The following is a 25,160-nucleotide window of genomic DNA, read 5'->3' as shown; positions in this document are numbered from 1 at the left end:
TCCATCGATCTTGGTGGTGACATGAAGGAAACCTGACCTCAAAACCTCAGAACCTTAAATGGGTTTAATTCTTGTTTGATACACACATATATAAACACCCACCCACACACACACACACACACACACACACACACACACACACACACACACACACACACACACACACACACACACACACACACACAGTGGTTCTTTCTTAAGTTCAGTAGCCTGGGAGAGCAGAATGAAGTGAATACTGAGAGGGAGTGACTAAAAGTGACTAAATAATAGTGTCTGTGATATACAAAAGCACAGACGACAACAATACCAAGAATCCACAGAGGGCACTGAGTTCAGTGGGTTGCACACCTAAACACAGTCACAGAGGTTTTGGATTAACGCTGGATAAATATTTTGTCCCGTGGAGGGGTGTGTTGTCTAAGCTACTAATATCTTACAGGCTAAATCACTGCTTCATATGAGCCGAGGTGCCAACAATCTGCTCCAAACCAATAATTATTATCATCAATAGGTTTTATCCGTTCTCCTCAAATTCCAAAGCTTATTCCATTTTCTTGTTACTCTCCTCCTTTACTTCTGTATTTTTTAAATCTATTTAGTATCAACACTTTCTCCTCTTCAGTTTAGTTTATAAAAATAGACAAATATATACATAAATTCAAATTAAATGCTAACATAACCTTGAGAGCTACTTTTGGTGCAAAACAGGCCAGCTGAACATGCAAAAATTAAAAATTTCTGTAGAGGCAAGCACACAATTCAGCATATTTTTCAATGATAAATGAATAATTAATTAATAGCTACTTTGGTTTAAAAAGAGCTTCTCTTTCAAGGACATTTATATTTTAACCAGACCACACAAATTGAAGGGATACTCTACTAGGGATACTGAAGGGGAAAAATGTTTGTATGTTATGTGCCTGCAAAAAATTATTCATTATCTGATTTTTGTCGAAGACATTAACCCTGATGATGTCATCCGAAAGCCGGCAAATCTTGGAACAGATTAAATGATTTATGGGAAATGTAGGTCCAGTGTTTTTGGATTTCATCCTATGTGAGGGACTGAAGGTCAGGATAACTCAGCCTTCAGATGTTGAGCATTGTACCTATACGCGGCACTAAACATCACAAATATATATCTGTGTGAAGATCTGAATGAGTTGTTTGAACATCAGATGCCAGAAACCGCTCCCAGTTTGCATGTTATTGGATCAAACTTCAGATCAGACTTTCACACACCCATTACTAGAAGCCCAGAACCGTGTGGGCCGAAATTGAGCCAGTGAAGTTGTGGTCTGTTTAACTTCGGGTCAAAGTTTAGTGTGTGTGGAAAGTTCTACATTGTAGTTCTGGCTGATAGACAGAGCTGCTTCCCAGGCTCCTGCAGCTTTAACATGCCCATTACTCCTGCACCGCCGAGCTTGCAGGAGACAGTCCTCTCAAGCAGCAAGTGCATTAAACACACATTTCAGACACATAGCCCAAAGACAGTATATCAGGTGTCTAATATGAAACATCTCTTTCCCAGCTCATCCTCTGGCAGGCACCACATGAGAATATCTGCAAGTTATTAGTGCCCCCGCATCCTGACCCTGCACAGCTTTCTCATGTGACTTGGATGAGGTAGCGTACGTCTGCTGAATCTGCCTCCAAGCGTCTTTGCATGGGAGTCCTGCAGCGTATGTTTGTGTGGTTATTAGATTTTCATCAAAAACCAGCCTATATTATGTGTTTTATTACTTTTTTAAGCGTACTGGTCAGATCATTCAGCACTGAGAACAGTGTCTTTATTGCTTAATCACACACAAACACAATGGATTAATACTTGAGAAAGACTAAACAAGAGAGATTGTTTTGTAATACTAAATCTTTGTCCAACATTAGGGTTAAAGCACAGTCAATAACCTTTGTACACTCCGATCTTACAAGTGTTTTTCAAAGTCTTTGTCTGCGTGTGAGGCCTGAAAGTGAAAATGTGCACATCTATAAGGCCTAAGAGAAAAGTGTCAGGTGCTTTAGCCAGGAAGTACTCATTTGCTGCTAAGCTATTAAGAACTACTTCAGTAGTTGCTTTTTCCTGAGTTGTGTTGCTCATTTCAAAAACTATTGTGAGGCTCCATAAGGGTACACTGATGCTCGTCCAACAGTCCAAACCCCTCTTTTCACCATGGCTAATAACCTAGATATGTTGTTAGCTTAGCACTTCATTACCCATATTTAACAACTGTGCTAATCTAAAGAGCACACTAAAAGCACTCAAATGACAATAGAGGTCTTACTCAGCTGTGGCAGGTACCGTGGTGAGAAAGGGGAAAAGGGCACGAAAAGAGGAAGCAAAAAGAAAGGGAACAGAAAGGGAGACAATAGGGAAAGATCAGGTGAGGAGGTGGAGCTTCTGGTATTGTCACCCAGTAAAGTGGCTCCAGTGTCAGAATAAGTTAGAAATCCTCAATGCAACACTGTGCATTTGTCCTTTGTCACTGCTGTATGAATATTTAAGAGGTTAAGCTACCCCACTGCAGCTCGACAGTGCCCCCCAATGACGAGACACGCTCAGAACTGCATCGTTTTTCCTGTGGTTTATGTTTTAAAGCTGCATGTAAGAGTTTAAAATATTGACATATACAAACCATCTACAAAGTTGAGGCATTTAACTTCAACACTCCTATTACCCACCACTGAACAGATACAAGTCTGCTTTTAGGTTTTAGTTCCTTGTTAAAAAGCAAATTTAAAAAAAGAGAAAGAAAAACTGTAACTTCATTGTAAATAAAACAAAAATAAACCTTGACCTATTTAATAAAACAAAAATGATGGTTGCTGCACTGATATAAATGATTGTTCTCTTCTCAAATTACAAAAGTAAAAACATTCACCCTAGTAAGTTAGTAAACACATGGCAGGCCTCTCTTGATACAAACATTGCAATATTAACATTAGACAATAAATTATTCCCTTGGCATGTGGTGTCCTCTGGCATCAAACAAAGGCACTGTGAAGAAATCTGGACAAAAAAAAACAGCAAGCTGTGCTTGTCCACCTCTTTGGCATCAGTGGTGCTGGCTTGATTATCTTGTTCTGGTAATACCCTTCATACAGTAATTACCTTTGGCATGTGCAAGAAATGAATTCATTCTTTTTTGACAAAAATTATGGCTTGTTTGAAATGGCAGGCTTTGGCGACACATTACTTGGTGAATTGGTCCTTAACAGAGAGGCCTCATACATAAAAATACAACAAGTAACACTGCTTTATGACGGATATGACTGATAATAGAAGAATAGGCAGATTTCTCATGGATGTGTGTGCTGTGCTGATCAAGTGCAAATAATGATCCAAATTCAACACACTGTCCTCATTTGTGCATTTAACTCATTCCTTTCCAAAAGCAGAAGGTTAGGAAGTTGGACTAGTTCTAGTCTTTGGAATCCATTGCACCATCGTCTCTTGTACCATCTGGATATTTCCTCTCAGTGGGACAGACTGTGTCTGATTGAGCAAGTAGGATGGAGGTGAATTCAAACCCTGGCTTCAATGCTAAAATCATTGTGAAAGAAGCAGGTTCACAATCAGGAGTCGTCTCCAAAGTTTTGACTCTGTTGCAATACACTGATTCAGCTATCTGACATGCTTCCCTCCACTGGGTTGTGGGCCTTGCTGTCCTCTGTAGAGCCGTAAGACTGCTGATATTTGGGCCCCTGTGAGGCGCTTGCAGGTGATTTGGGATTAAGCACTCTGGGGAGGTAGACCTGTAATGACATAATAAAAAAAGAGACGAGTAATGAAAGCAAACAAAAGGGCTCTTAAGGGTGTTTCTTAATATTTAGTTTAGTTAATCCTTTAATCCTCCCTGATGTGTGTGATGCAATACTGCATGTTGAATGTTGAGGATTAGGGAAAGATAACGCTCTGGAAAATTTATGAGGTGATCAAACACACTTCCAAAATGAACTTGGCCTGTGAAAAAGACCAAAGTCCACTGTAAGAACAGCTCATTATGAACAACAATCAACTCTTTGTTATTGTTCAGAAAACAGGGATGAAAACATTCTGACGACCTGGTATCACTGTAAAACCTAGCAGCATATGTTAAGAAAAGGAAGTTAACATAACTTAATCCTCCAAAACATGTGTAGTCACTCAATCTCATAAAGTAAACTCAACTAAAAATGAATTATTGTAGTAATGACGCAGTTGTCTTAGTTCACTTGAACTTGTGCAGTATTTAAGTACTGGTGATATAATTCAAGTTTATTCCATTCAATGTAAGATTATCACAAAACTGTAACTTTATAGTTTAGGATTTTTTAAAAATGGTTTCTATTTCAGTTCATAAATCCTCATATGCCCAAGTATGCGTCAATTCTTAAAGAATAAAGATTTGATTTTAGTCACATAAAAAACAAGTAGTAACTTAATTACAGCAGTATGAATGACTTTTTTTATGCTTAAATTGTTTGAGTTAATAAACTTAAATCACTTCATGCAATCGGTTTCTTCAAACAGTTTGAGTTTAACTAACTTATTGGGTAATCTGTTGTGCTGGCATAATGGTATAATTTGTTCTGATCTTTATTTGTCCTGTGGATTTTGTTATGGAACAAATATAATACCATGTTGTTTTCTTCCACTTCCTCTTCAGCATCTTCCTCATCCTCCTCCTTTTTCACCTGCAAAACAACACCAACAATATGAGGGCTCAGTGTGAAGGTGGCAAAGAAGTCACACACGCACGCACACACACAAGCACACAATGTTCACCTCATAGTTGTGCGGACTGAGGTACTTGAAATGGCCAAAGCAGGCGTAGCTGATGCAGATGAAGACGGTGATACACAGGACGACCAGTGTGAATAGAGATGTGGGAGCCCAGAAACCTGAAACACCACATACACATTTAGTTTAAATAGCGGCATATATTTTATTTATTATGTGGCGACATGTAATTATATAGTAAGTGGTGGGAGTTTTGGGAACTTTGAACATTGAGAGAAACATGTTGTCTGAGCCTTTTCAACTCTTAGGAAGTTTAACTTGACACATTAATACTTATTAATTAATTTAAGGCACAAGCTCAGTTTAGAAACTGTATATCTATTGTTATAGTGTTGATATGAAGAAAAAAACAACAACATTCAGAAATGGTGTCTGTACTTACAGATTTATAACATCATTAGCTATGGTTAAGACATAGTATTTAATTGCCATCAGTGAATCTCAGGTCACTTTACTGATGTTTACTCTTTCCAGGTATAGTTAATACTTGGTTCTAACCTGTTCTGAGGACAGAAAAGAAGTAAAGCCATATTAGGCAGATGATGGGCGCAGCCAGAGCTTGATTGACAGCTTCCAGGTGGACCCGGCTGTCTAAGTGAGTTGGCAGATAAGCAAAGTAGAGGTTGTGTTTGTCCACCAGATGCTTCAGCATCATGTACAGGAGACCTAGAGAGAGAGTGAGAGTGAGAGTGAGAGAGAGACATACACACACACTTTAAAAAACCTACCACTGAAGTGCCTGGAAATAAGTGTGTATAGGACACCGACTGGCAAAGGTTGACCGATCGATCAATCAAGAGAAATAGATCCACTGATGATATGATGAATGTGTTGAGTGCACGCTTGTGTACAGTGTACTACTCACCAAAAGGCACAATGATAGGACATGTGATGCTGTAAGCCATAATGACAGTGAACACACAAAGGGTCCAGCCATACATAGCTCCATATTCAAACTCATAGGCCTGGTTCTGTAAGCAAAAGTCAAAACACAGTAGTTGACTTGTAAATATTGAGGTGAGGCTGAGAATAAAGCAAACCACAAACAAAATATTCTCTTCTTCTTCTCTAACTTTTCAGTTAGAATATACAAGAAAAGACAGCACATGAGAAAATACATGAATCACTGTTTGGCCAGAGCACTTATAGATTATATATACATATTTCTATCACACATTGTACATCTGTTTATAGGCACATTTACACTTGTTTACATATTCTGCATAGGCTGGAACACCAAGCAACCAACACAAGATATTCTGAAAGTGGTCACCATTTATGAATTTGACTAAGGACCCTTAAAAACAGTAGCACAGTATCAAGACATTTCTCAAAAACTCACTAAATATTTTTTAAATCTTCCACAAGTCACAGCTGGTTCATCAAACTTCATCAAGGATCAAAGATTAGTTCTCTGTTCCAGGCTTTATGAGATAGTGAAACAAAATATAGTAATGGATTTTAGGTGTAGCATTCCTTTAATGGACAACGACATCACAAACCTGTTTGACATATTTCCTTTCAGCAGCTGAGCGAGCAAACACCATGCGAATGGTGTAAAGCAGTAACCCTGGCAACCGTAGCAACTCCATCCCAGAGCCCACCAGGGCCGCTGTGATCACATAGTTGACAAAAAATGCCCCTTGGTCAGGTAAGAACACACACCTGGTGTAAGGAAGGAAAGGAAAACAGAAAGATAAAAGAAAAGAGGACTATAAATTCCAACCAAAGACAATTTTACAAACACTTTAAACTTAAACAGTTTTTATTAAGAACATTTTAATAAAAATTACAACTAACCTTTAAAAAGTGAAATATGGAACTAGATTACAAAACAATGCAGTCTTTGGTGACTGCAGCAATAGTGGGTTAAACATTGAAACAAAAGAGATGTTTGACTACAGCTGAACCTGTGTCACTAAACTGAAATATCATCTCTTTTTATACATATCATCAATGTGAGAGGACTATAAAATAGTCTGAAAATCCTTCATTTAAATTGATAGTACATTTTTGATTAGAATTTTAAAAACCGAGAAGCAATAAGAGGAAATACTTACTCAAACCTCAGTTTCGCGCCTGAGAGAAACTCCTTATCAAACAGCCAGCGGAAAAGCACTGCGAGACTTAACAGAGAAAAACAGAAGTGAATCCATTAGCCTGGGAGGGGTCCCTTTCAGCCACTTCTTTATATTCTAAAATATTACATGTCAACTGCAAGTCACATTCTCCTCAATTTTGAAGTGTGTATGTTCCCCATATGTTACTGTTACTGATTGATAGAGTAAACTACAACTAAATTATTACTATAAATAAACAATTAGCCTAGATGCTGGGCAATCTTTTGCCTATTCAAACTGATGGTAATGCAAATTACCTGGTGAGTCCTAGCGAGGGCAGGATGAGCACCATGAAGAGCAGGAAGAAGTACAGCTTACGCATCATGCTCAGCTGCTCACTGGACCTGGGACATACATGGCACCGGATCAAAACATTTTCCTTCTTCCTCAGAAACCAATCACTACAGTACCATTGTGTGTGTAATACCTGCTCCAGTGTGCTTCTCCTAGAGTAGAATAGTAGACTATGGTGGGCAGCAGCGCAGAGAAGGTCCACAGCAGGAGAGTGGGGAAGAACTGACTGATTATAGGGCTCTAGGGTGAAAAACAAAACAAACTTAGCTTGGAAAAGCACAATTGTGACAAGTATGAATGTCTGCACGCGTGAGTCTCACATTGAGATAGTAGATGGGCTTAGTCACGTTGAACTTGTCAATGGTGTTGATAATGATGGTGGGAGTTGTGAGGAAGGTGAGCAGGAAAAAAAGGAAGAAGTTGATGGTCATGTAGCGCATGAACCAGGAGAAACCCTGCACTGAGAGACTTTGCCTGTGGGAATGGGGGAAAAATAAATAACAGAGGCAACAGAGCAGTTACACACAACCAGGCAGTTCAAAGCAGAGAAAACACAACAGTGTCGGGTAGGGATGTCCAGCCCTCCGATGTTATCAGACGATATTCACTAAAAAATTTAATATCGGGAATTATCGGTATCGGGTTTTTATAACCGGTTTGTTCTGTAGGCTTCAGCATTTCCGAGCCTGCATGAACGCAGCATGGGACGTTTACCGGCGCGCGCTAGATGACGTATAACAACAACTACTACTACACGCTAGACTGGTTGGTTGCTAACCGTGGCTAACAAGCAAACAATTTAAAGCTGAATGATTTTAATATTAACACAAACACATTAACCAAAGCTAGCGCTTAGCTAGCGATTAGCTTTAGCACTCTTTTCAGTATTCATACAATGAAAGTTGAAGTTGTTCTCTTATTTTGCACACAGTTTATATTTGGAAAGCCATGTTGCATTTCTGTAAAGGGGTATCCCTAATCCATCCTAGGGATCAGTATTAAATCAGATCCGGGTATACTTTAATGGCTCAATACCAGTTAAAATGAAGCTCGTCATAATCCAATCTTTTTGGTACTGAACTCTATAGTGTTTTTTCCACTTCAGCCTGCTAGTGTTGCTGTGCTGCTCTCCTTAATGACAACCGGACTCGATACTGGTAACAGTGTAGAGTCTGATCTTGCTTTGCCACATTGCAAGATCACATACAACATTTTTGAACTGGTCTATTTAACTATTTCAATATAATTAACTATGTTCCACTGTTGCATTACAAAACAAACATTACAACGTATAAAAAAATAAAAACTTAATTGGAGTCATTCATTTGGCCATCAGACTTTTGTCAAAGAATAAGATCATATTATTCCACTAAAAATAAAGTAATGATAATATTGAATTATTGCCCAGCCATATTGGCACCAGTATTATAAATACCAAGTCATATGATCTGCATGGAGCAATTAGTGGGTGAAGGGTTGGTGTTTCAGACCTTACCAATACACATTTTTGGGATGGGGTGCAAAGCTGACCCTCCATTGGTTCACTTTCAGAGGTTGACAGTTGGATGAAGGTTGGGGCAGCCTCCCACAGCAGCAGCTTCTGTCCCCACACTCGAGTGCATTGAAGTCTTTCAGAATGCTGAAGTGAGTAAATGACAGCTGTTACATATTAGCCAGCTTTCAACAATAACGGCTGCCCAAAGGCCTGCTTCCGGTAAAAATATATGTGGGGACAATAAAATCCAGAGATCACCGTCCTGATCAGGCAAGAGACAAAAAAAAACAAACAAAAAAAAAAAACAGAGAAGCAAGCCAAGTCAGCTGATATAACACCGCTGCCAGACAGCTACTCGTGGTAGAAAACATTGGCACATACTATATTCCAACCAATCATTCCTGGTATTTCCTTCTCCCGTAAATACAGACACAGGTACTGACAGAAAAACACCTTTAAATTGGCACTCACTGCTTGGCCATAGCCTCGGTCTGCAAGGTGACGAAGGCAATCCCCAGGGGGCGCTCTGGCACCACTTCTGACTGCTTCCTCACTTCTTCCAGCAGGTCTTTTTCTTTAGTACTGTAGTATTCAATAGCATCAACCTGGAGAAAGACACACAAAGATTAAATGCTATAATAAAACTGAAACAACCCTTTTCATTTTATCACAATATTTAGAGTTTGCAGTAATAATAATAATAATAATAATAAAAATTATAATTATAATTATAATAATAGGTATATGCACTATTTGCTTACGTTTCTTAACCTAAATTGTGAAATAAAAACTGAAAGCATCCAGAACCCCTGCACAAAACCTGACTTATCATCTGGTCCATCTCACCTTCCCAGAGCTGGTGCAGCAGCAGAGGTGACCACACAAACGTGGGTTAATCAGCTCACGTATCCCTGTGTTGTCTAAGACACGTTCATAATAGCGCAGGTTTTTTCCAGCTCTCACCCTGGGGTGAAGAAAACAAACAAAAACGCACATACAAGTTGATTTGACTTAGTAAAAATACAGCTAAATATCCCTAAACATTTTAAATACACATATCTAGGCCTGGAATATGCATCACATGTTGATGCTTAAATTTGTGGGCCATAAAACTCAATAATGAGCCATAGGATGCTAAAACGCTCACTACAGCTGCTGTGTGAGGTGACTATTATTTCTGCACACAATAATTTCACAATGCAAAATGAAGCTAGATACTGATAAAATAAAAAATATTAATTAGTAGCACGCACCAAAAAGAAACCTTATTATTTACAATGAACTGTGCACAATAAGGCTCTATCGGTCATGACTTTGTGGCCATTTTCACAGATCACATGATTCTTATTTAGGGTCATTTCTGACTACTTACCTTTCCTTATCAAGGTACATGAGCTTAGCCACGTCATAGCCCAGGGTCACAGCACACACTTTACAGGTAGGGTACGCCTCTCTATACAAAAACAGCACTGACATTGAGGAATGGAGAAAGTGGCCACCATTTAAAGTGACATGCAAGTTCACTACAGCAAGACTCTACAACAAAATTCAATCTAACAAAGAACAGAAAAATTGTCACTTGAGCCTACTCACGAGAAATGGGTCTTTATAGCTTCTGCTGTTGCACCTTTAGGTACTGAACACACAAACAAAGTGTTTCTGGTCTACAAATAGAGAGACAGTATGATCATTATAGGTGAGTGACATTCATCATCTACTTCATATAATTAAACAGTCTTTCATTATGTGCTCAGCTCCTCAGAGACAGGTGGAATCCAACGTAAAATAAACAGAGACAATAAAACAAGTAATATGCACAAGTAAAATGACTCTATTCAAATGTATACATTTATAGGAGACATTTAGACCAAGTGCAGATGCGCATAGCTTTAATGAATCTTGTATTCTTGTAGTCAGAGACTTACTGTGTCTCTGCGCAGGTCTTTGATTTTTGATGTGTGACGTTGCAGCAGAATAACTGTCAGGAACAGGTACAGAACTGCAAACACAGTATGTAGCCATAACAGGTTGTTTCTAGAAGGAAAATTGATAAGACACCAAGATGCATTTTGTCATGACCAAACCACAAAACTGTTGGTCGTTTCCAGTACAAACTTTTGTTTATATATCGTATGCTGTAGTTACCCTTTTTGAAGATTCCCAATAGTTGTCCTTCCAAAATTCTCTGGGTCGTAACCTAAAATACATGAACAGCATTAAAAGAAAACTTTTTTGAAAAAAACTAAAACATGAACAGGAAGAGTCAGAATACAAGCAACCTAACCCTAGATTTAAAAAATGTGTTTTAATGATCAATTGGTCAAAATCAGCTATGAAAAAAAGAACATACTTTAGTGAACAGTCACTGATTGTGAAGTGGACAGTGCAGCTGCTGAGTTTTGATTGCTTGATTCACATTTGAAGCCATAATAATACACACACTAAATACACACCTGACTCATAATCTGCACATAAAACAGCCTTAAAAATATGTAAACTGTAATTTTAGCTATTAACGGACACCGGTTGTCATCACTATTGTACACCAACCCACCCTGCAGGTCTCCAGTCAGGTTGACAGGCAGTATGATTGCGAGGGAGGTGACAACAATGACCATCAGCAGGGCGATCAGATGACGCTGGAAGGACAGGTAGTGAACAGCATCCATGCCACATCTGGCTTTTATTTTTTCCTTGCTAAAACACACACACACACACACACACACACACACACACACACACACACACACACACACACACACACACACACACACACACACACACACACACACACACACACACACACAGATTAGAAGGAATCAACACATGGCTTGTACACACAGCGTGATAATGACCAGCAAACAAACTACACTCACTCCATTCTGAGGATGTAAGGCAGCCAAGAGCAGAATCCCTAAATAGAAAGAGATACATTCCGATTACACCAACATACAAGACTTGAGACTAAAACCACATTAATACAATATCATGTCAAGTCAGCAAAATAAAAATCATCTCAGTTTTTTTAAAGTGCATTTAAGTGTGTTTTAAAATAGCAGTGCTGATAAGCCAGTAGGTAATGATGTGATACATATAAGGTGATTATTTATCTCACTTATCTCGTTACTTATTCTTTTATGCTTTATGAATACTGATTTTACAGCTGAAACTGATGACAAAGATTTTCTTTTACATACCAATTCATACTCAGGGTCATCCACGCTGGCCAGAATTGACGACTTGTGTCCAACCTGACGTTGTGTTGACTCACTTAACCTAATGGATAAAGTTCAATGTCAAAGACTAAATCAAATTCACAAAAAAAGAAAAAGAGAAGATCTCACTATTCTGGTCAGTATTTATGTATATGCATGTTACTTGTAGTGCTTGTCTATCATGGTAATAATTAACTTTGAAGCGTGTGAGATCATGAACTAACCCATCGTCAGCAACTAATGCCAGACGTCCATAGTCCCAGAACTTCCGCCTGATAATAGTGAAGAGGATCAGCAACACCTGTAGGTGACATGAGAAATATAACCAGTGAGCTTTCACGTCATTGTTTGACATGAGTAAAGTTCCTAAAAAAAAAAAAAAGATGCAATTTATTAGTTAATGCTTAATGTTGCATAATGGTAAAGACATTCTTGTGCAATTTTTAAAGTGACACAAAGAAAATACAAAGGACTTTGGGGCTGTCTCTTGCCTACAAGGACAATACAGAAAGAAACACATCACTGGGGTCTTCAACACACGCAGGAGGACAGACACATACCAAAAAGACACAGAAATCAAGCAGTAACACAACTGGAACTCCTCCAAATTGGACTCCCTTGAGTACGGTGCTCTGTTTGGAGCTGATGCAGCTACTGTTGTCTATGCCTGATCGATCGGTGGCATTTCTGTCCAGCAGGGGCCACTGCTCCCACCACGGGGAAGACATCACTGGAAGCCGTTTGTCTGCAGAGATTGATTACAGTATATCTTGAGAAATGTCCTGGGAAAAATAGTACAGCAGCAAGTAACAATTATTTTCATGACTGATTAATCTGTCAGTTTATTGTTCAGTTAATAAAATGTCTGAAAATATTGAAAAATGTTGGTCACAGTTTCTCAGAGCCCAAGGTGACGTCTTCAAATTGCTCATTTTGTCCAACCAACAGCACAAAATCCTTAAAAATAGAGAACCAGACTAAATTTTTTTAAAACAACTTTTCTTTTGTGGTGTCATCATTGGTTGCACTGAAAGCCTACCAGCTCTTGCTTCCAGTTTCAGATCTTATGAAAGTAGCAAAATAAAAGTTTCTACAAACTCTGTAACAAGCAAGTAAATCTTAAGTAATGGTATGTTAATGGGATTTGAATGTTTGGCTCATTATGCAGCAGAATGGGCCCTCTCTGGTGTCATTTTATCATAATATCCTTGGAATATTATTACAGTAGAGCTGTATGTATATCATTTAAATCATGTGTTAAGAGTTTTACGCTACATCACGTGTGCGCTAACACACACAAAGTCCACAGATCTTGTGCCAATAGCGTCAGGGTCTCTACCTGTCTTCTTGCATTGTATGAAGGCAGTCAGTAGGTAAAGCTTGTGGAGCACATTTGACCTTCTCTCTCACTCTTTCTCAGGATGTTTCTATAGCTTATACGTAAATACTTCATTTGATCTTCTCCCTCTCTTTGTAGATTTTCATTTTATTTTACTTTTTAACTTCAAATATACAATGTCCCTGTAGTGTGTTTGTGATTATTTGGCTAAAAAAACATAACAATGGTCAAAGTCTATGTAAATTTCCATCGCTGTATACCAGTCAAGGAAATAGGTTTGGATTTGCACTGCAGTTTGTAGTGATGCATTTATTGATCAAACAGTTAGAAATAAACAAGAAACAGTAACTCAACCAATGAAGAATAAAGAAAAGAATAAGGAAAACTGATTGTAGAAAAACACCTAGGGTGATTTCATTTTTTTACTCCGATATAATTGTAGGAAACGACTAGTGGAACTTCCATGGACGACCAGAGAGAGTCAATGTGATGTTATTAAACTACAGTTGCTATGTAAAATGAAAAGAAACTTAAATGGTTGTTAAGTCAGACGGCTGAAAGTGCGAGACGTAGTGACAGTTGGACAATGAGGAATAACTTAAATTCAAGCCCTGGTTGGGGAAAAACAAGACATCTGAGGACGTCACCATGTCCTTTTCAGGTAATTACCAACATTTTATGGACCAAACAACTAATCCATTAATCGAGAAAATGCTTCACAGTTAAATTCGCTACTGAAAGTTATTGTTAGTTGCAGCTCTATTTTACAGCCGCATTGCTGTGTGAGCAGCTTTTTGTAGCTTCTGGAACTAAAGCTAGTATACTTTATATATTGTTGAGTACTTTATGAAAATGCATAGTATTTTATAAACTGACCACCTGTATTTGTATGTAGAACAAAAGTAACTATGTAGATATGTAAAAAGTTCATATCCACATCTGAATTTTAAAGCATAAGTTCAAAGCAACATTAAATGGAAACCCTGAGAATTATACAGAACTTGAGTTACAACATCTTGATTATTTGACTTTATTTAGAAAGACATGTGTAGCATCATAATTACAACAGTGGGCTTTAATTTTTCTAAGATTAAACTCGGTCTTAGGCTGATTCTGTCACGCTGAACCATGACCTGTCCTGAAGCACAGATGAGGCTGTCAGTGACTGTGTGGTTGCAGTACTGCAGTCCATGTCCAATCCCAAATCTTCACAAGTCATTAACAAGGCCCTCGCGCCCCCACCGCCCTAAAATAGATGGAGCACGCACCCAGAGTCACGCGGACGCAGTTATAAAGTGATATAGTTAAAAGTTTATAAGATGGTCGTTGACCCTTCCTGTGAAATGTGATGGCGAGATAACACAACTAACAACGCAGCAGATAATTTAGGTTCAGTTTGACTGCAGACATTTCTCCCTCTTCCTTGTCCTGACAGCTGTTTGATATTTTGACTCTCCTGACTGAGCCCACTGTGTGTTGGTTAGAGTAGATAACTTATAGACTCACCGAGCTTTAAGGTAAACAAAAGCGTACTGTGTCTATGTGTTTGGACGGGCTAATTAAAAAGCTACACTGTACACAAGTTATACGAAAAGTTTGCTAATGCTAATGAGGCAATGTTAAGAAAAAGTTTCCCAACGGGCTACGTCAACATCCGCTAACATAACTTAATTTACATGTCTCAAAATAGCACAAGTATCGCGTTTCCAGTTAACCTCCGTGGGTATGCGGCATTAACCTGTCCTACCTGTGTTTCCGTCTGTTATCCTACCGATAAGGAACCGTCTTTATAATGTAGATACGCCGTCTCCGCTGCGTCTCTTCCCCTTTATGTTCCGCGTATGCGCAGAAGCTGCAGCACACTAAACGTCCCGTGCTTCAAAACATCCTGTAGTGACACGCGGCAGGGACCTCCCTCTGGTTACACACCCGAGAGGAGAAGTAGTAAAGTATATTTTACTTAAGCACAACATTAATAACCTACTACGACTGGAAAATATGTTTACTTTATCGAAATAACTTTATTTATCCGTCAGGAACTTCTGTAAACAACAACATAGCCGGACAGATGACAAACAAAGAGTAAACAACAGGTGTCTTTTTTTTTTTTTTTTTTTTTAAATGCCAGTTTTAAAATCTTCTTATTTGAAACTTGGAAATGCCACCACTAGGGTTTTAGTGCACTACACATCTCTAGTTATAATTTTATTGAGCGGTACAAAGACAAAACGTGATTCAAGTGACTGACTCAATGATTAGCTCCAAGTCAATTCATCAGTTTTGGAAATTTAAAACTCATTCAGCTGTCAGTAAAATGTCAGTTTGGACTAATAATATGCTATTGTAGTTTTGATTGCTTGTGTTTTGTTGGGAAATTAGCCAACAGAGACAAGGAAGTAGTTTATTCCACAGAACCTATCCATAAACAATTGGTTGCAGAGCAGGCTCCTTTACTCGGGTTAATACCTTCCTTTATCTTCTTGCCAAGGTAAAGTTTGATGAGAGGCTGGTATTATATAATACTGCTGCCGTCAAGCATGGGCCCACTAAACTGTCACTACAATGATCTTTTCACAAAGTGAACAGGACTTCACATCACTGAACTACAGCAACATGACCAATTAATAAAAAAACAAAACATGTTGCATATGTCAAACCTTCAGCTAAATCATGAGCCTGTGGTCACTAATGATAGGAACAGGAAGAAAACCGACATTATTTACATTCCACACGTATGACGTCTTGGTGACACCCGCTGGGAAAGTTAAGTAGCATCAAGTATCAAGTTGATCTACACTCGGTCTTCTGCTGCCACACTGACCTGACGCACACGACTGAAATTTGAGAGCAGATTTTGGAAATCAGAGCCACTTTGAAGCAGATTTGTACTAATATAACAGAAGAAGATGAAACATTTTTTTACTTTCTACATCTTTTCCTCGGTTTTACTAGACCAGTTTTTTGGTGCCACATGTTTGGATGATGCCACAGCTCCAGGTGACATTATCATTGGAGGATTGTTCCCAATACATGAAAGTGTTAAAGAGGTCAACGGTACATGGATCTGTGACAGGTATGTGTGGTTTTTTTACCTTGCTGTGTGTGTGTTGTTATGACACACTGAGCAGTAACAATGTGAATGTGTTAAAGTAGGGTGCACTTGTATGTAATTGTGTGTGTGTGTGTGTGTGTGTGACACAGGTTCAGCACGGCTCGGCTGGTCCAGTCTCTGATAATGGTGCATGCGGTGGAGGAAGTAAACAAGAGGCAGGTGTTGGGGAATCTAACCCTTGGGTATCGTATAGTGGACTCCTGCTCTGACGTTACCACTTCCCTGAAAAAGGCCCTTTCCTTCATGAGGAAAAACAGTGAGTAGTCTCAGGACCAGAAGTGTAATACACTGATTTAAAATAACTTTATCAATAACTTTAGTGTAAGAACTTATTAACAATCTTTTTTGCTGTGCTCAAATCTTACCTTGAATACAAGAGCTGGCTTGTAAAAGTATTTGATGCTCACCCTTTTTTCTTGTCTCTTCATTTGTATCACAAAACAATTATTCTTTCTCAAATTGCCTCACCCTCTGCTGCTCCTAGGATCATAGCTAACACTCATTGTGTTAACAAACACAAAAATAAAAATATATTTACTCAAAATGTTTCTGTAACATGCATTGTAATTATCCTGGTCATTACAAAGCAGATCACAGATACTATGCTGTCACTCTTTGGTAAATGTATATGTTTTAAGTATTAGGTCTTATTCTTATAAACTATCTAAAAGAAAAATATTTAAGTTTATTTTAATGACTTTTATCTGCCAGTGTAGACTTTGTCTTGTTGGTTATGACTAGGGATGGGGATCATTCATTTTTTATTGATATTGACACCATTTTTGAGACTCCTTATTGATCTGAGTCTTTATCAATAACACTATCAATAATTTTCTATTTGGTAGAAAGACGAGACGACAATAACTTCTTAACAGAACTGGTATTGCTGTTTTGCTTAATTACAGTTGGTAGGCAAATTAATTCAAAAACTTTATTAGACAATCGATGTATCTTTGTGTATCAGTGATATAATTTAAATGACTCTCATCTCTCAACTAGGGCTGAAGCTATCGGTTAATTAAGTAATCGAGTATTCTATTGATTATTTAATAGTAGAAATAATGCAATAGTAATACAATAGAGAAAATAACACATGCCTTTTACATTTGTTTCAGAGTTTCCTCTATGATTTCTTTCAGCAGTGGAGTAAAGGCTTCTGTTTGTTTAAGCCCTACTCGAGACATAACATTATGGGACCCGCTAGTCTTGATATCAGTATTGATAAGCTCAGACCTGATTGATTTTCAGGTTTTGCGGAATCTGGAACAGAGTCTTTATAGAAAAGGGTCTCGATCCCCATCCCTAGTTATGACAACTTTTGAACTACAGGAACCTGACTGGAAATGGGCCAACTGCAATGTAAAATGATGGCATGATGGGGATGGATGTACAGTAATGGAAATCAAGGAATTATCAGCTATAGATTGATATAGTTTAAAAATCCTAAAGAATTAGGAATATAATATAATATACAGTAATATATAGTAATATAATATAATGTTTATTTGATCATATTATATTACATGTTTTCAGATACCAGGAGTGTTGCAGAGCAGCCCTCCCCACCTGTATTGGCTGTCGTCGGTGGTTACCACTCGGAGATATCCATTGCGGTTACGAGGCTACTCAACTTGGAGAACATTCCTCAGGTATGACTGAGCTTAAAGACCTACTCTTGATTGTTATGTATTTTGTATTGTATGATTTTGGATGACAGATTTTATATTCATAAACTTCAGAACTCAGATCTAAAATGTAAAAAATTATCATCAAATCTTTTTTAAATGTGTCGACATTTGGGGAAATTAGAGAAATAGAAATTAAAACATTTACCTGCAGTTGGTTAGCTCAGCTTAGCTTAGCAGAAAGCCTGAAAATAAGGGGAACAAAAACCAGTCTTCAGCAGAAACTCCAGGAAGCAACTTTTCCCAGCCAATAAAATTGTAGATTCAACAAATGAGACCTTTTTATCTTTCGATATTCAAGTATTTATGCTAAATAAAGATCGCTGGCCACTTGCACTAGCTTCATATTTACCAAGAGTGGGATCAATATTCTCATCTAATTCTTGGCAGGAAAGCGAATGTACATATTGTCCAAAAATTTCCATTTAAAGATATCTAGTATATGAATGCAGACAAAATTTGTGATATCAATCTTGTGTGTTTCTCTATTTACTGTGCTGCTCTGTGATATTCCCTCAGATAAGTTACGGTGCAACTACTGGTTTCCTGAGTGATAAAATACGTTTTCCAAGCTTTATGAGGACTGTACCAGAGGATGATCACCAAGTGCGCGCCATCCTCAATATTCTAAAAAGCCACCAGTGGACCTGGGTCGGTATAGTGACAACGGATGGTGACTATGGTCGCTACGCAGTTCAACGCCTCGAGCAGCATGCAAAAGGCACCAACATCTGCTTCGCCTTCACTTCTGTTCTTCCAGATGTTCTGCGTGACAGCCAACTTCAGGACTCTATCAGTGCTACAGTCAAAAGCATTACTGAAAATACAAATGTCAAGGTCATTGTGTCCTTTGCCAAACCTAACCATATGATGTATCTTTTTAACCGTCTTCTCAAGGAGCCTAAAGGCAAGGGGAAAGTTTGGGTGGCGAGTGATAATTGGTCGCAATCACCTAGCATACTGAGGGGGAGGACTTTGAGTGAAGTAGGAACAATCTTTGGGACCACATTGAAATCTGGAAACCCAACCAAATTTGAGCAGTATCTCAAGAATCTTGATGTAGATCCTGAACACCACAGGAACAATGTATTCTTGTATCAGTTTCTAAAGAATCAGACACAACAAGGAAAAAGGGCGAAGCCAGGAACTGCCAATGACACAGCCATTGAGACATTAATCAATATGATATATCCATATGCTGTGTTCAGTGTTGAGTTGGCAGTTGAAGCTATTGGTCAGGCTGTTGCAAACCTCTGCATCGAAAGGGACTGTAAGACAAGAGAGAGATTACAGCCCTCTGAGGTGAACACACTTACACACATACACATATATATTCATGATGAAACCACTGCATTTTAAAGAGGATATAATATATTTGTATATTAATATTGGAGTACATGGCTACTTGTATGTGAATGGGGTCCCTTTAAGCAAATCCATAGAGATTTATCACCTGACTCTAAAGTCCCACAATTTTACTGTTTTGATTCACTCTCACTGCATTCAGTTGTTTTCAGCAAAACACTCTTAAAAGTCCCCTGTACACTACCTTCCCAGCACCACTTGACAGACAGAAACCATTAGCCACTAGCTAGTGAACCAACTGCAGCATTTTGAAGCTAAAGAGCCAGATTTTTCCCTCAGGACTTGGTGGAGACCAAAAACAGAGCAAAAATGAGACTGAATATTGGACTTAGATTCATCACATGGCCAGAAACAAATGGATGTGAATGCTTCTCCTTATCTACTGGATGTATAAATAGACCACTGTTTGCTAAAAAAGTTGACCTTATAAACTTTATCAATGATAAAAGTCTGATTTAAGGTATATGATATAAAATGTTTTGTGGAAATTAAATGAGAATCACAAATTCTTTTTCTTTCAGTTACGAGATGCCTTAAGGAAGCAAACGTTCACCATGGATGGGAATAATTATACATTCGACAAGAACGGTGATCTTAACTCAGGATACGATATCATCTTGTGGAATCAGAAATCACCAACCACTGTGGATGTGCACAATATTGTAGCTACTTTTAGTATTAAAAAAAACCACACGTTGACTTTTATCTCACAAGAAAAACAACAAGAAGTCACCAGTGTCACAGTAAGGGTTGTCCTCTTATGAGTTATTTTACTCTTATCATTATTAATCACTCTTATGTGTCTACATATCCTCATTTTCTACAGTACATGTTAGTGGTGTGACATTATGAATGGCAAAGACAAATGGTCTACCACTTTGGCGCAAGCTTAAAAATAATATAACATAAGTAACCGATGGATTATTGCCTTGACATTTTCTATAGGCATTAATATTCCCTAGAAGATTAATTTTACTGACTTTGGTGATCCCCTTAACTTCTACTCTAGCGCCACAGTGAAGTTGACATTTTAAATTATTTGTGAAATGTCTTGACCACTATTGGGTAGATTGCCATGAAATTTGGTAGCGACATTTATGTCATCCCTAGGATAAATTGTAATAACTTCAAAATTTCACTTTGTTCAATACTTTTGTGAATGACCAATTACTTGCAAATGTTTGCATGCTAACATGCAAAGCTAAGCTAAGCTTAGCAAGTTAACACTGCAATTGTGAACATGTTGGCATGCTAATCTTAGTGTTCACCAAAGCTTTAGTTGTAATGTTCTTCCTATATCTCAAAGACTGTTGTGTATATTGATGAACTCTACCAAAAAGTTGCATAATGAGGACACTTTCTCTTCTTAGGGAGATGTGATTTCCATTTGCTCAAATAAATGTGCTCCAGGTACCAGGAAGCAGTCAGCTCAGGGCCAACCTGTTTGCTGCTATGAATGCAAATCCTGTCCCGAGAACCACTTTTCCAACACCAGTGGTATGTATCAGTAAACACCAGTAACATTGATTAACTGTATAATACAATAAAAAAAACATTAAGCTATGAGGTCTATCATCTTGTCAACTGTAAGGAATCACGTATATCCAACTTGAAGATTATAATGAGCATTTGTCCTCTGTTTACAGATTCTACAGTTTGTGATCTGTGTGATACCAGGACCCATTACTCCCCCATGGGAAGTAAAACATGTATGCTCAAAGAAATTCTGTTCCTGAAATGGACTGATAAGTATCATAAAACGCTTCTGGCATTTACTGCTCTAGGTGCACTGCTTACCCTTGTTGTTGGGATCATCTTCGTTGCACGCTGGAATACCCCAGTTGTGCGTGCATCTGTGGGCCCCATCTGCATCATCCTTCTCTTCTCTCTCTTGAGCACATTTGCGAGTGTGATATTATTTGGTGGTAAACCCAACAACAAGCAGTGCAAAGCACGGCAGGTACTGTTTGGCTTGAGCTTCACCCTGTGTGTCTCCTGTATCATGGTCAAGTCCTTTAAGATCATCTTGGCCTTTGAGTTTGACCCCAGCATTAAAAGAGTCCTGAATAAGCTCTACAAGCCTTACATCATTATTGCAGTGTGCTTGTCAGGTCAAGTTATAATCTGTGCTCTGTGGCTTGCACTCAAGTCTCCAGAAACCAAATGGGCCAAATTGGAAAACACGAAGCGTCTGCTCAGGTGCGAGGAGACATCTAATGAGGCATTTGGAGCCATGCTGTGCTATATTGGTGTTTTATGTCTTATCTGCTTTGGTGTTGCTTTCAAAGGCAGAAAGCTGCCTCACAGTTACAACGAGTCAAAGTTCATCACCTTTGCTATGCTGATTTACTTCATCTGCTGGATCATCTTTGTCCCAGTTTATGTCAATGTCACAGGCCAGTACCTTCCAGCAGTGGAGATGGTCGTCATCCTCATCTCAGCCTACGGCATCCTGTTTTGTCAGTTTTTTACAAAGTGTTACGTTATTCTATTCAAGAAGGAAGCAAACACAGAGCATGCGTTCCGCCAGGATGTTAGAAATCATTCCTTGGGTAGTATCTCAGAAATTAACTCATCTTCAGTGACCTCTATAGGGATCCAAAACCCTGCTTTTGATGTGGAGTTACCAATGTCAAATTCGATGTCATTAGTTCCACTGACTGATCAAAACCCACCCATGGGCTCTGATCAGTCATCATTGTCTCTTTCTCCAGTCTCCAACCCACAGCTCACTAGGCTGCAGAATGACGACAGTTTCAATAAGAAACATTTAAAGAGATATTCGAGCTTGCCAGCAGTGATTTGCAAGAGCTAAAAGTTTTATTTTATTTTATTTATTTTTTATTTATTGGTTTATTTTAACAGGGACAGTGTACAATTGAAATGTTTAAAACTGCAGCACAAAATGTAATGCTTCAAATATCAAGGGCTGCCATTAACATTTTCATTATTGATTAATGGGCTTATTTTTTGTCTTAAAATGTCTGAAAAATAGTAATGGAAAAATCAGTCCAAAATCCAAGTATTTTCACTTTGATGATTTCAAAAAGCAATCCTTTTAGTTTAGGACCTGCTCCTCAGAGAATTAATCCTAATGACGATGAGGATCAACTGACTTTTCACCTACCGCCACCAGCAGTTACATTTTCTTTTACTGTAAATGTCTTTAAAATTTAATTGCTATGAAATGTGCAACAAGGATTCATGTTCCTCTCAGGTCAAATTGTAATTGCTAGACTGCCTGTTTGTGGTTATGTTAGCCTTATGCACAATCTGCCCCTGTTTTTATTTATATATTTATCTTCAGTTTACATTTTATATTATCCACAGTAATCATTATTCTTGCACTTGTTTTACTTTTTAATCACCTTACATTTGCACTACTTCCTTTACTCTGTTATAATAACAGCTCTCTGTAGTAGCTCTGCTAGCTACTTACTTTACTTTCACTTTTCCTTTTATTATATTCTTGCGTGTATTGGGGTTCAGTATGTATGGTATAAGCTAGTGGATGCCTATCTATTTTTTCTATTTTATGTATTTTATTCTCCCTTGTATAAAGAAATGTAAGATTTCGAACATTATTTTTACAAAACCTCAATAAACAGAAATTTCAAAAAGAAAATGTATTATATATCTATTTAATAATTTTAGTGATGCATTAACTTTTAATCTAGTGCCACCATCATGTCAGAGCTTTAATCCGTCAAACACTTTAGACTATGACTAAATACCTGCAAAACTAATGACATTTCGATCAGCCTCAGCTGTACTTTATTTTTGTGCTAAGTAACAAATGTATACCCATATGTATCCACATGGGGAAATGCACTTACAGTAAGTCACTTTGGATAAAAACATCCGTTAGATAGATGTATACTTTGTACATATAGGCAGAAAACATTAAAGAGTGCACAGAAGTACAAAACAAATAATACATAAACAATACTAATACAAAAATACACACTGTGAAGCGTCAATCAGTTGCAGTTATGTGCTTATTTCTAAAACTCTGACACACAGGAGTTCTTAGATAAATATAATGTAGTCATTCAAAAATCAAAGGAATAATTCATCGGCCCTTATAGACATTTTGCGATTTTATTTGGTATTTTTAACATAGGCTACTCACTTATTTTGTTCTTCCTGATGTACAAAAATACTTCCTGTTAAAGGCCATTGCCACACGAATCAGTATTAAGTAATTGAATTACCCTTTTGAATTATTATGGTTTTCTCTGTTATGTTTTTGTATCTGTTTAAATATATGTGATAGTTGAAAGTATAGAGCATCTTTCTTGGGGCTGATATCATTTCACACAAACCTTAGAGAGGGAAAGATGTTGAAAATCTTCAAAATCTTGTGCCACCTTGTGATGGCGGTAAGAGGAAATGGAAAATTCAGACTGATTATCTCTTACGTATATTTAGTCTCCAAAAGAAGAGGCTCTGGTATGGCATCTGTCTGTGGCACTACAACTAATAACAACTCATGGTGGGGAATAAACAGAAAAAGTTTCCCTTCCTTGTTTTGCAACTGTGAAATTCCTTACGTTTGTGTCACTGTGATTAGGGGAAGATCATGTCTGACTTATTGTGTTCCTTATGAAAAGAAAAGACAATGAAAACGAAACACTTTGACCTGTTGTTTACCAGGTCAAATATTAAACGCTGGCGGCACTGTTGCATCACAGCTGATAATTATACATTTCCTGTGCCTCTGGAAAAATCACTTCAAGCAAGTCTCATTGTTGATGGGCACCAAACACACCCAAATCCTCCTCCTGTAGCTCTGCAGACATTCCTCTGAATGATCAGTTACACTGACTGTCATAAATAGAAACCAGAGCAGATCAGTGTGTCTTCTCCTCTTTCAACCAACTGAAGAGGAGCTATAATGCACTCTTTGTGACTTCTTCCATCTCATCTGATCAATGCTGTGCTTTACTGAGATTTGAACAAGAATTAGCATAACATCAGACATAGCGGGGAGAATCTGAATTGTTCCACATTTGAGACATCACAGAAGAGGTGTTGTTGTGGTTTGTAGGACAGAGCATCGCTAACCAATGTCACGGGCCCCTATCAGATGTGCCAGTGGTCAAATTAACAAATCCAATGCAATTAGTCATTCAATTTACTGTGAGATTCTGTGGTTGCTCAGAATATGTCTCCCTCCCTGCCTCATCCTCTCTCTCTTTTTTTCCCTGCTTTTCCATTATGGGATTTTCTGTTTATCTGTTGTGGTCTTGACTGTTCATTTCTGCTTCCCATGTCGTGCTGTGTGTATTTGTGTGTGTTTCTTGTCTCTGTGTGAATGTGTACACACAGTGATGTCCGTGTTGTCAGTGTGTACACACATCAATCTACCTGTGTGTGTGTGTGTGTGTGTGTGTGTGTGTGTGTGTGTGTGTGTGTGTGTGTGTGTGTGTGTGTGGTGACTGTTCATGCCTCACTGTGGGACGCGTTGATTAGCGCTCACTGCGGCTCAGCTCCCAGCTGTCCTTGCGGCTGGCTGCTGATTGAAACCAATCAGGCTTGCGATGGCCCCATCGCGGTGACCCCTCACCCCTCCCACCCCCGGCCTAATCACCTGCTGATTGGCCCACGCAGGGCCCCCTCCCGTTGGCACGGAAGGTTAATTTGACCGGTGGATGAAGGCTCCAGGAGGGAATAGGAACGTGCGCTGGGTGATATTGCATGGATATAGCCCAACTGTCAATCACAGCCACTTAAAGGGGAGCAGCAAGGGAAA

At 38.4% G+C, this 25,160-nt stretch overlaps 2 protein-coding genes across 5 annotated transcripts; one reads left to right on the top strand and one right to left on the bottom strand.

The window, feature by feature from the left end:
* Positions 1–2,567: 2,567 nt before the first annotated feature.
* On the bottom strand, positions 2,568–15,097 carry tmem63a (transmembrane protein 63A). Of its 3 annotated transcripts, none has more exons than XM_051408509.1 (23): positions 14,991–15,097; positions 12,465–12,649; positions 12,129–12,205; positions 11,887–11,965; positions 11,566–11,603; positions 11,244–11,386; positions 10,835–10,886; positions 10,615–10,723; positions 10,283–10,353; positions 10,062–10,142; positions 9,536–9,653; positions 9,161–9,294; positions 8,690–8,833; positions 7,515–7,668; positions 7,328–7,434; positions 7,158–7,244; positions 6,841–6,906; positions 6,283–6,445; positions 5,646–5,751; positions 5,279–5,446; positions 4,766–4,881; positions 4,618–4,674; positions 2,568–3,753 (listed from the first exon to the last, which is right to left on the bottom strand). In XM_051408509.1, the coding sequence occupies exons 2-23, from the start codon at positions 12,630–12,632 to the stop codon at positions 3,619–3,621; spliced, it is 2,373 nt and encodes a 790-aa protein (XP_051264469.1). In that variant the 5' UTR covers positions 12,633–12,649; positions 14,991–15,097; the 3' UTR covers positions 2,568–3,618. The 3 variants fall into 3 exon arrangements, with proteins under 3 accessions (XP_051264469.1, XP_051264468.1, XP_051264470.1); XM_051408508.1 differs by lacking the exon at positions 14,991–15,097 and adding an exon at positions 14,750–14,918; XM_051408510.1 differs by lacking the exon at positions 14,991–15,097 and having other exon boundaries at positions 12,465–12,670.
* Positions 15,098–16,024: 927 nt separating this feature from the next.
* LOC127368069 (G-protein coupled receptor family C group 6 member A) lies at positions 16,025–23,030 on the top strand. 2 transcript variants are annotated; one of them, XM_051408506.1, is made up of 7 exons: positions 16,026–16,316; positions 16,445–16,611; positions 17,889–18,004; positions 18,560–19,342; positions 19,927–20,148; positions 20,776–20,902; positions 21,052–23,030. In XM_051408506.1, the coding sequence occupies exons 1-7, from the start codon at positions 16,150–16,152 to the stop codon at positions 22,218–22,220; spliced, it is 2,751 nt and encodes a 916-aa protein (XP_051264466.1). In that variant the 5' UTR covers positions 16,026–16,149; the 3' UTR covers positions 22,221–23,030. The 2 variants fall into 2 exon arrangements, with proteins under 2 accessions (XP_051264467.1, XP_051264466.1); XM_051408507.1 differs by lacking the exons at positions 20,776–20,902; positions 21,052–23,030 and having other exon boundaries at positions 16,025–16,316; positions 18,560–19,953.
* The last annotated feature ends 2,130 nt before the right edge of the window (positions 23,031–25,160 follow it).

The sequence above is a fragment of the Dicentrarchus labrax genome, unplaced genomic scaffold (genome assembly GCF_905237075.1).
Source record: "Dicentrarchus labrax unplaced genomic scaffold, dlabrax2021, whole genome shotgun sequence".
Classification (NCBI taxonomy): domain Eukaryota; kingdom Metazoa; phylum Chordata; class Actinopteri; family Moronidae; genus Dicentrarchus; species Dicentrarchus labrax.
The sequence above is the reverse complement of the archived record's forward strand: the minus strand, read 5'-3'. Positions and strand labels throughout refer to the sequence as shown.

What these genes read in the sequence shown, in the direction of transcription:
- tmem63a (XM_051408509.1), bottom strand. Translation starts at nt 12,632, where the DNA reads ATGTCTTCCCCGTGGTGGGAGCAGTGGCCCCTGCTGGACAGAAATGCC. An exon ending in GCTGCACCAGCTCTGGGAAG is followed by an intron (nt 9,295 to 9,535) that starts GTGAGATGGACC and finishes GTCTTTCTCCAG; the next exon opens with GTTGATGCTATTGAATACTA. An exon ending in AGCCCATCTACTATCTCAAT is followed by an intron (nt 7,435 to 7,514) that starts GTGAGACTCACG and finishes TTTTCACCCTAG; the next exon opens with AGCCCTATAATCAGTCAGTT.
- LOC127368069 (XM_051408506.1), top strand. Translation starts at nt 16,150, where the DNA reads ATGAAACATTTTTTTACTTTCTACATCTTTTCCTCGGTTTTACTAGAC. An exon ending in ACTTGGAGAACATTCCTCAG is followed by an intron (nt 18,005 to 18,559) that starts GTATGACTGAGC and finishes ATATTCCCTCAG; the next exon opens with ATAAGTTACGGTGCAACTAC. An exon ending in CCACTTTTCCAACACCAGTG is followed by an intron (nt 20,903 to 21,051) that starts GTATGTATCAGT and finishes CTCTGTTTACAG; the next exon opens with ATTCTACAGTTTGTGATCTG.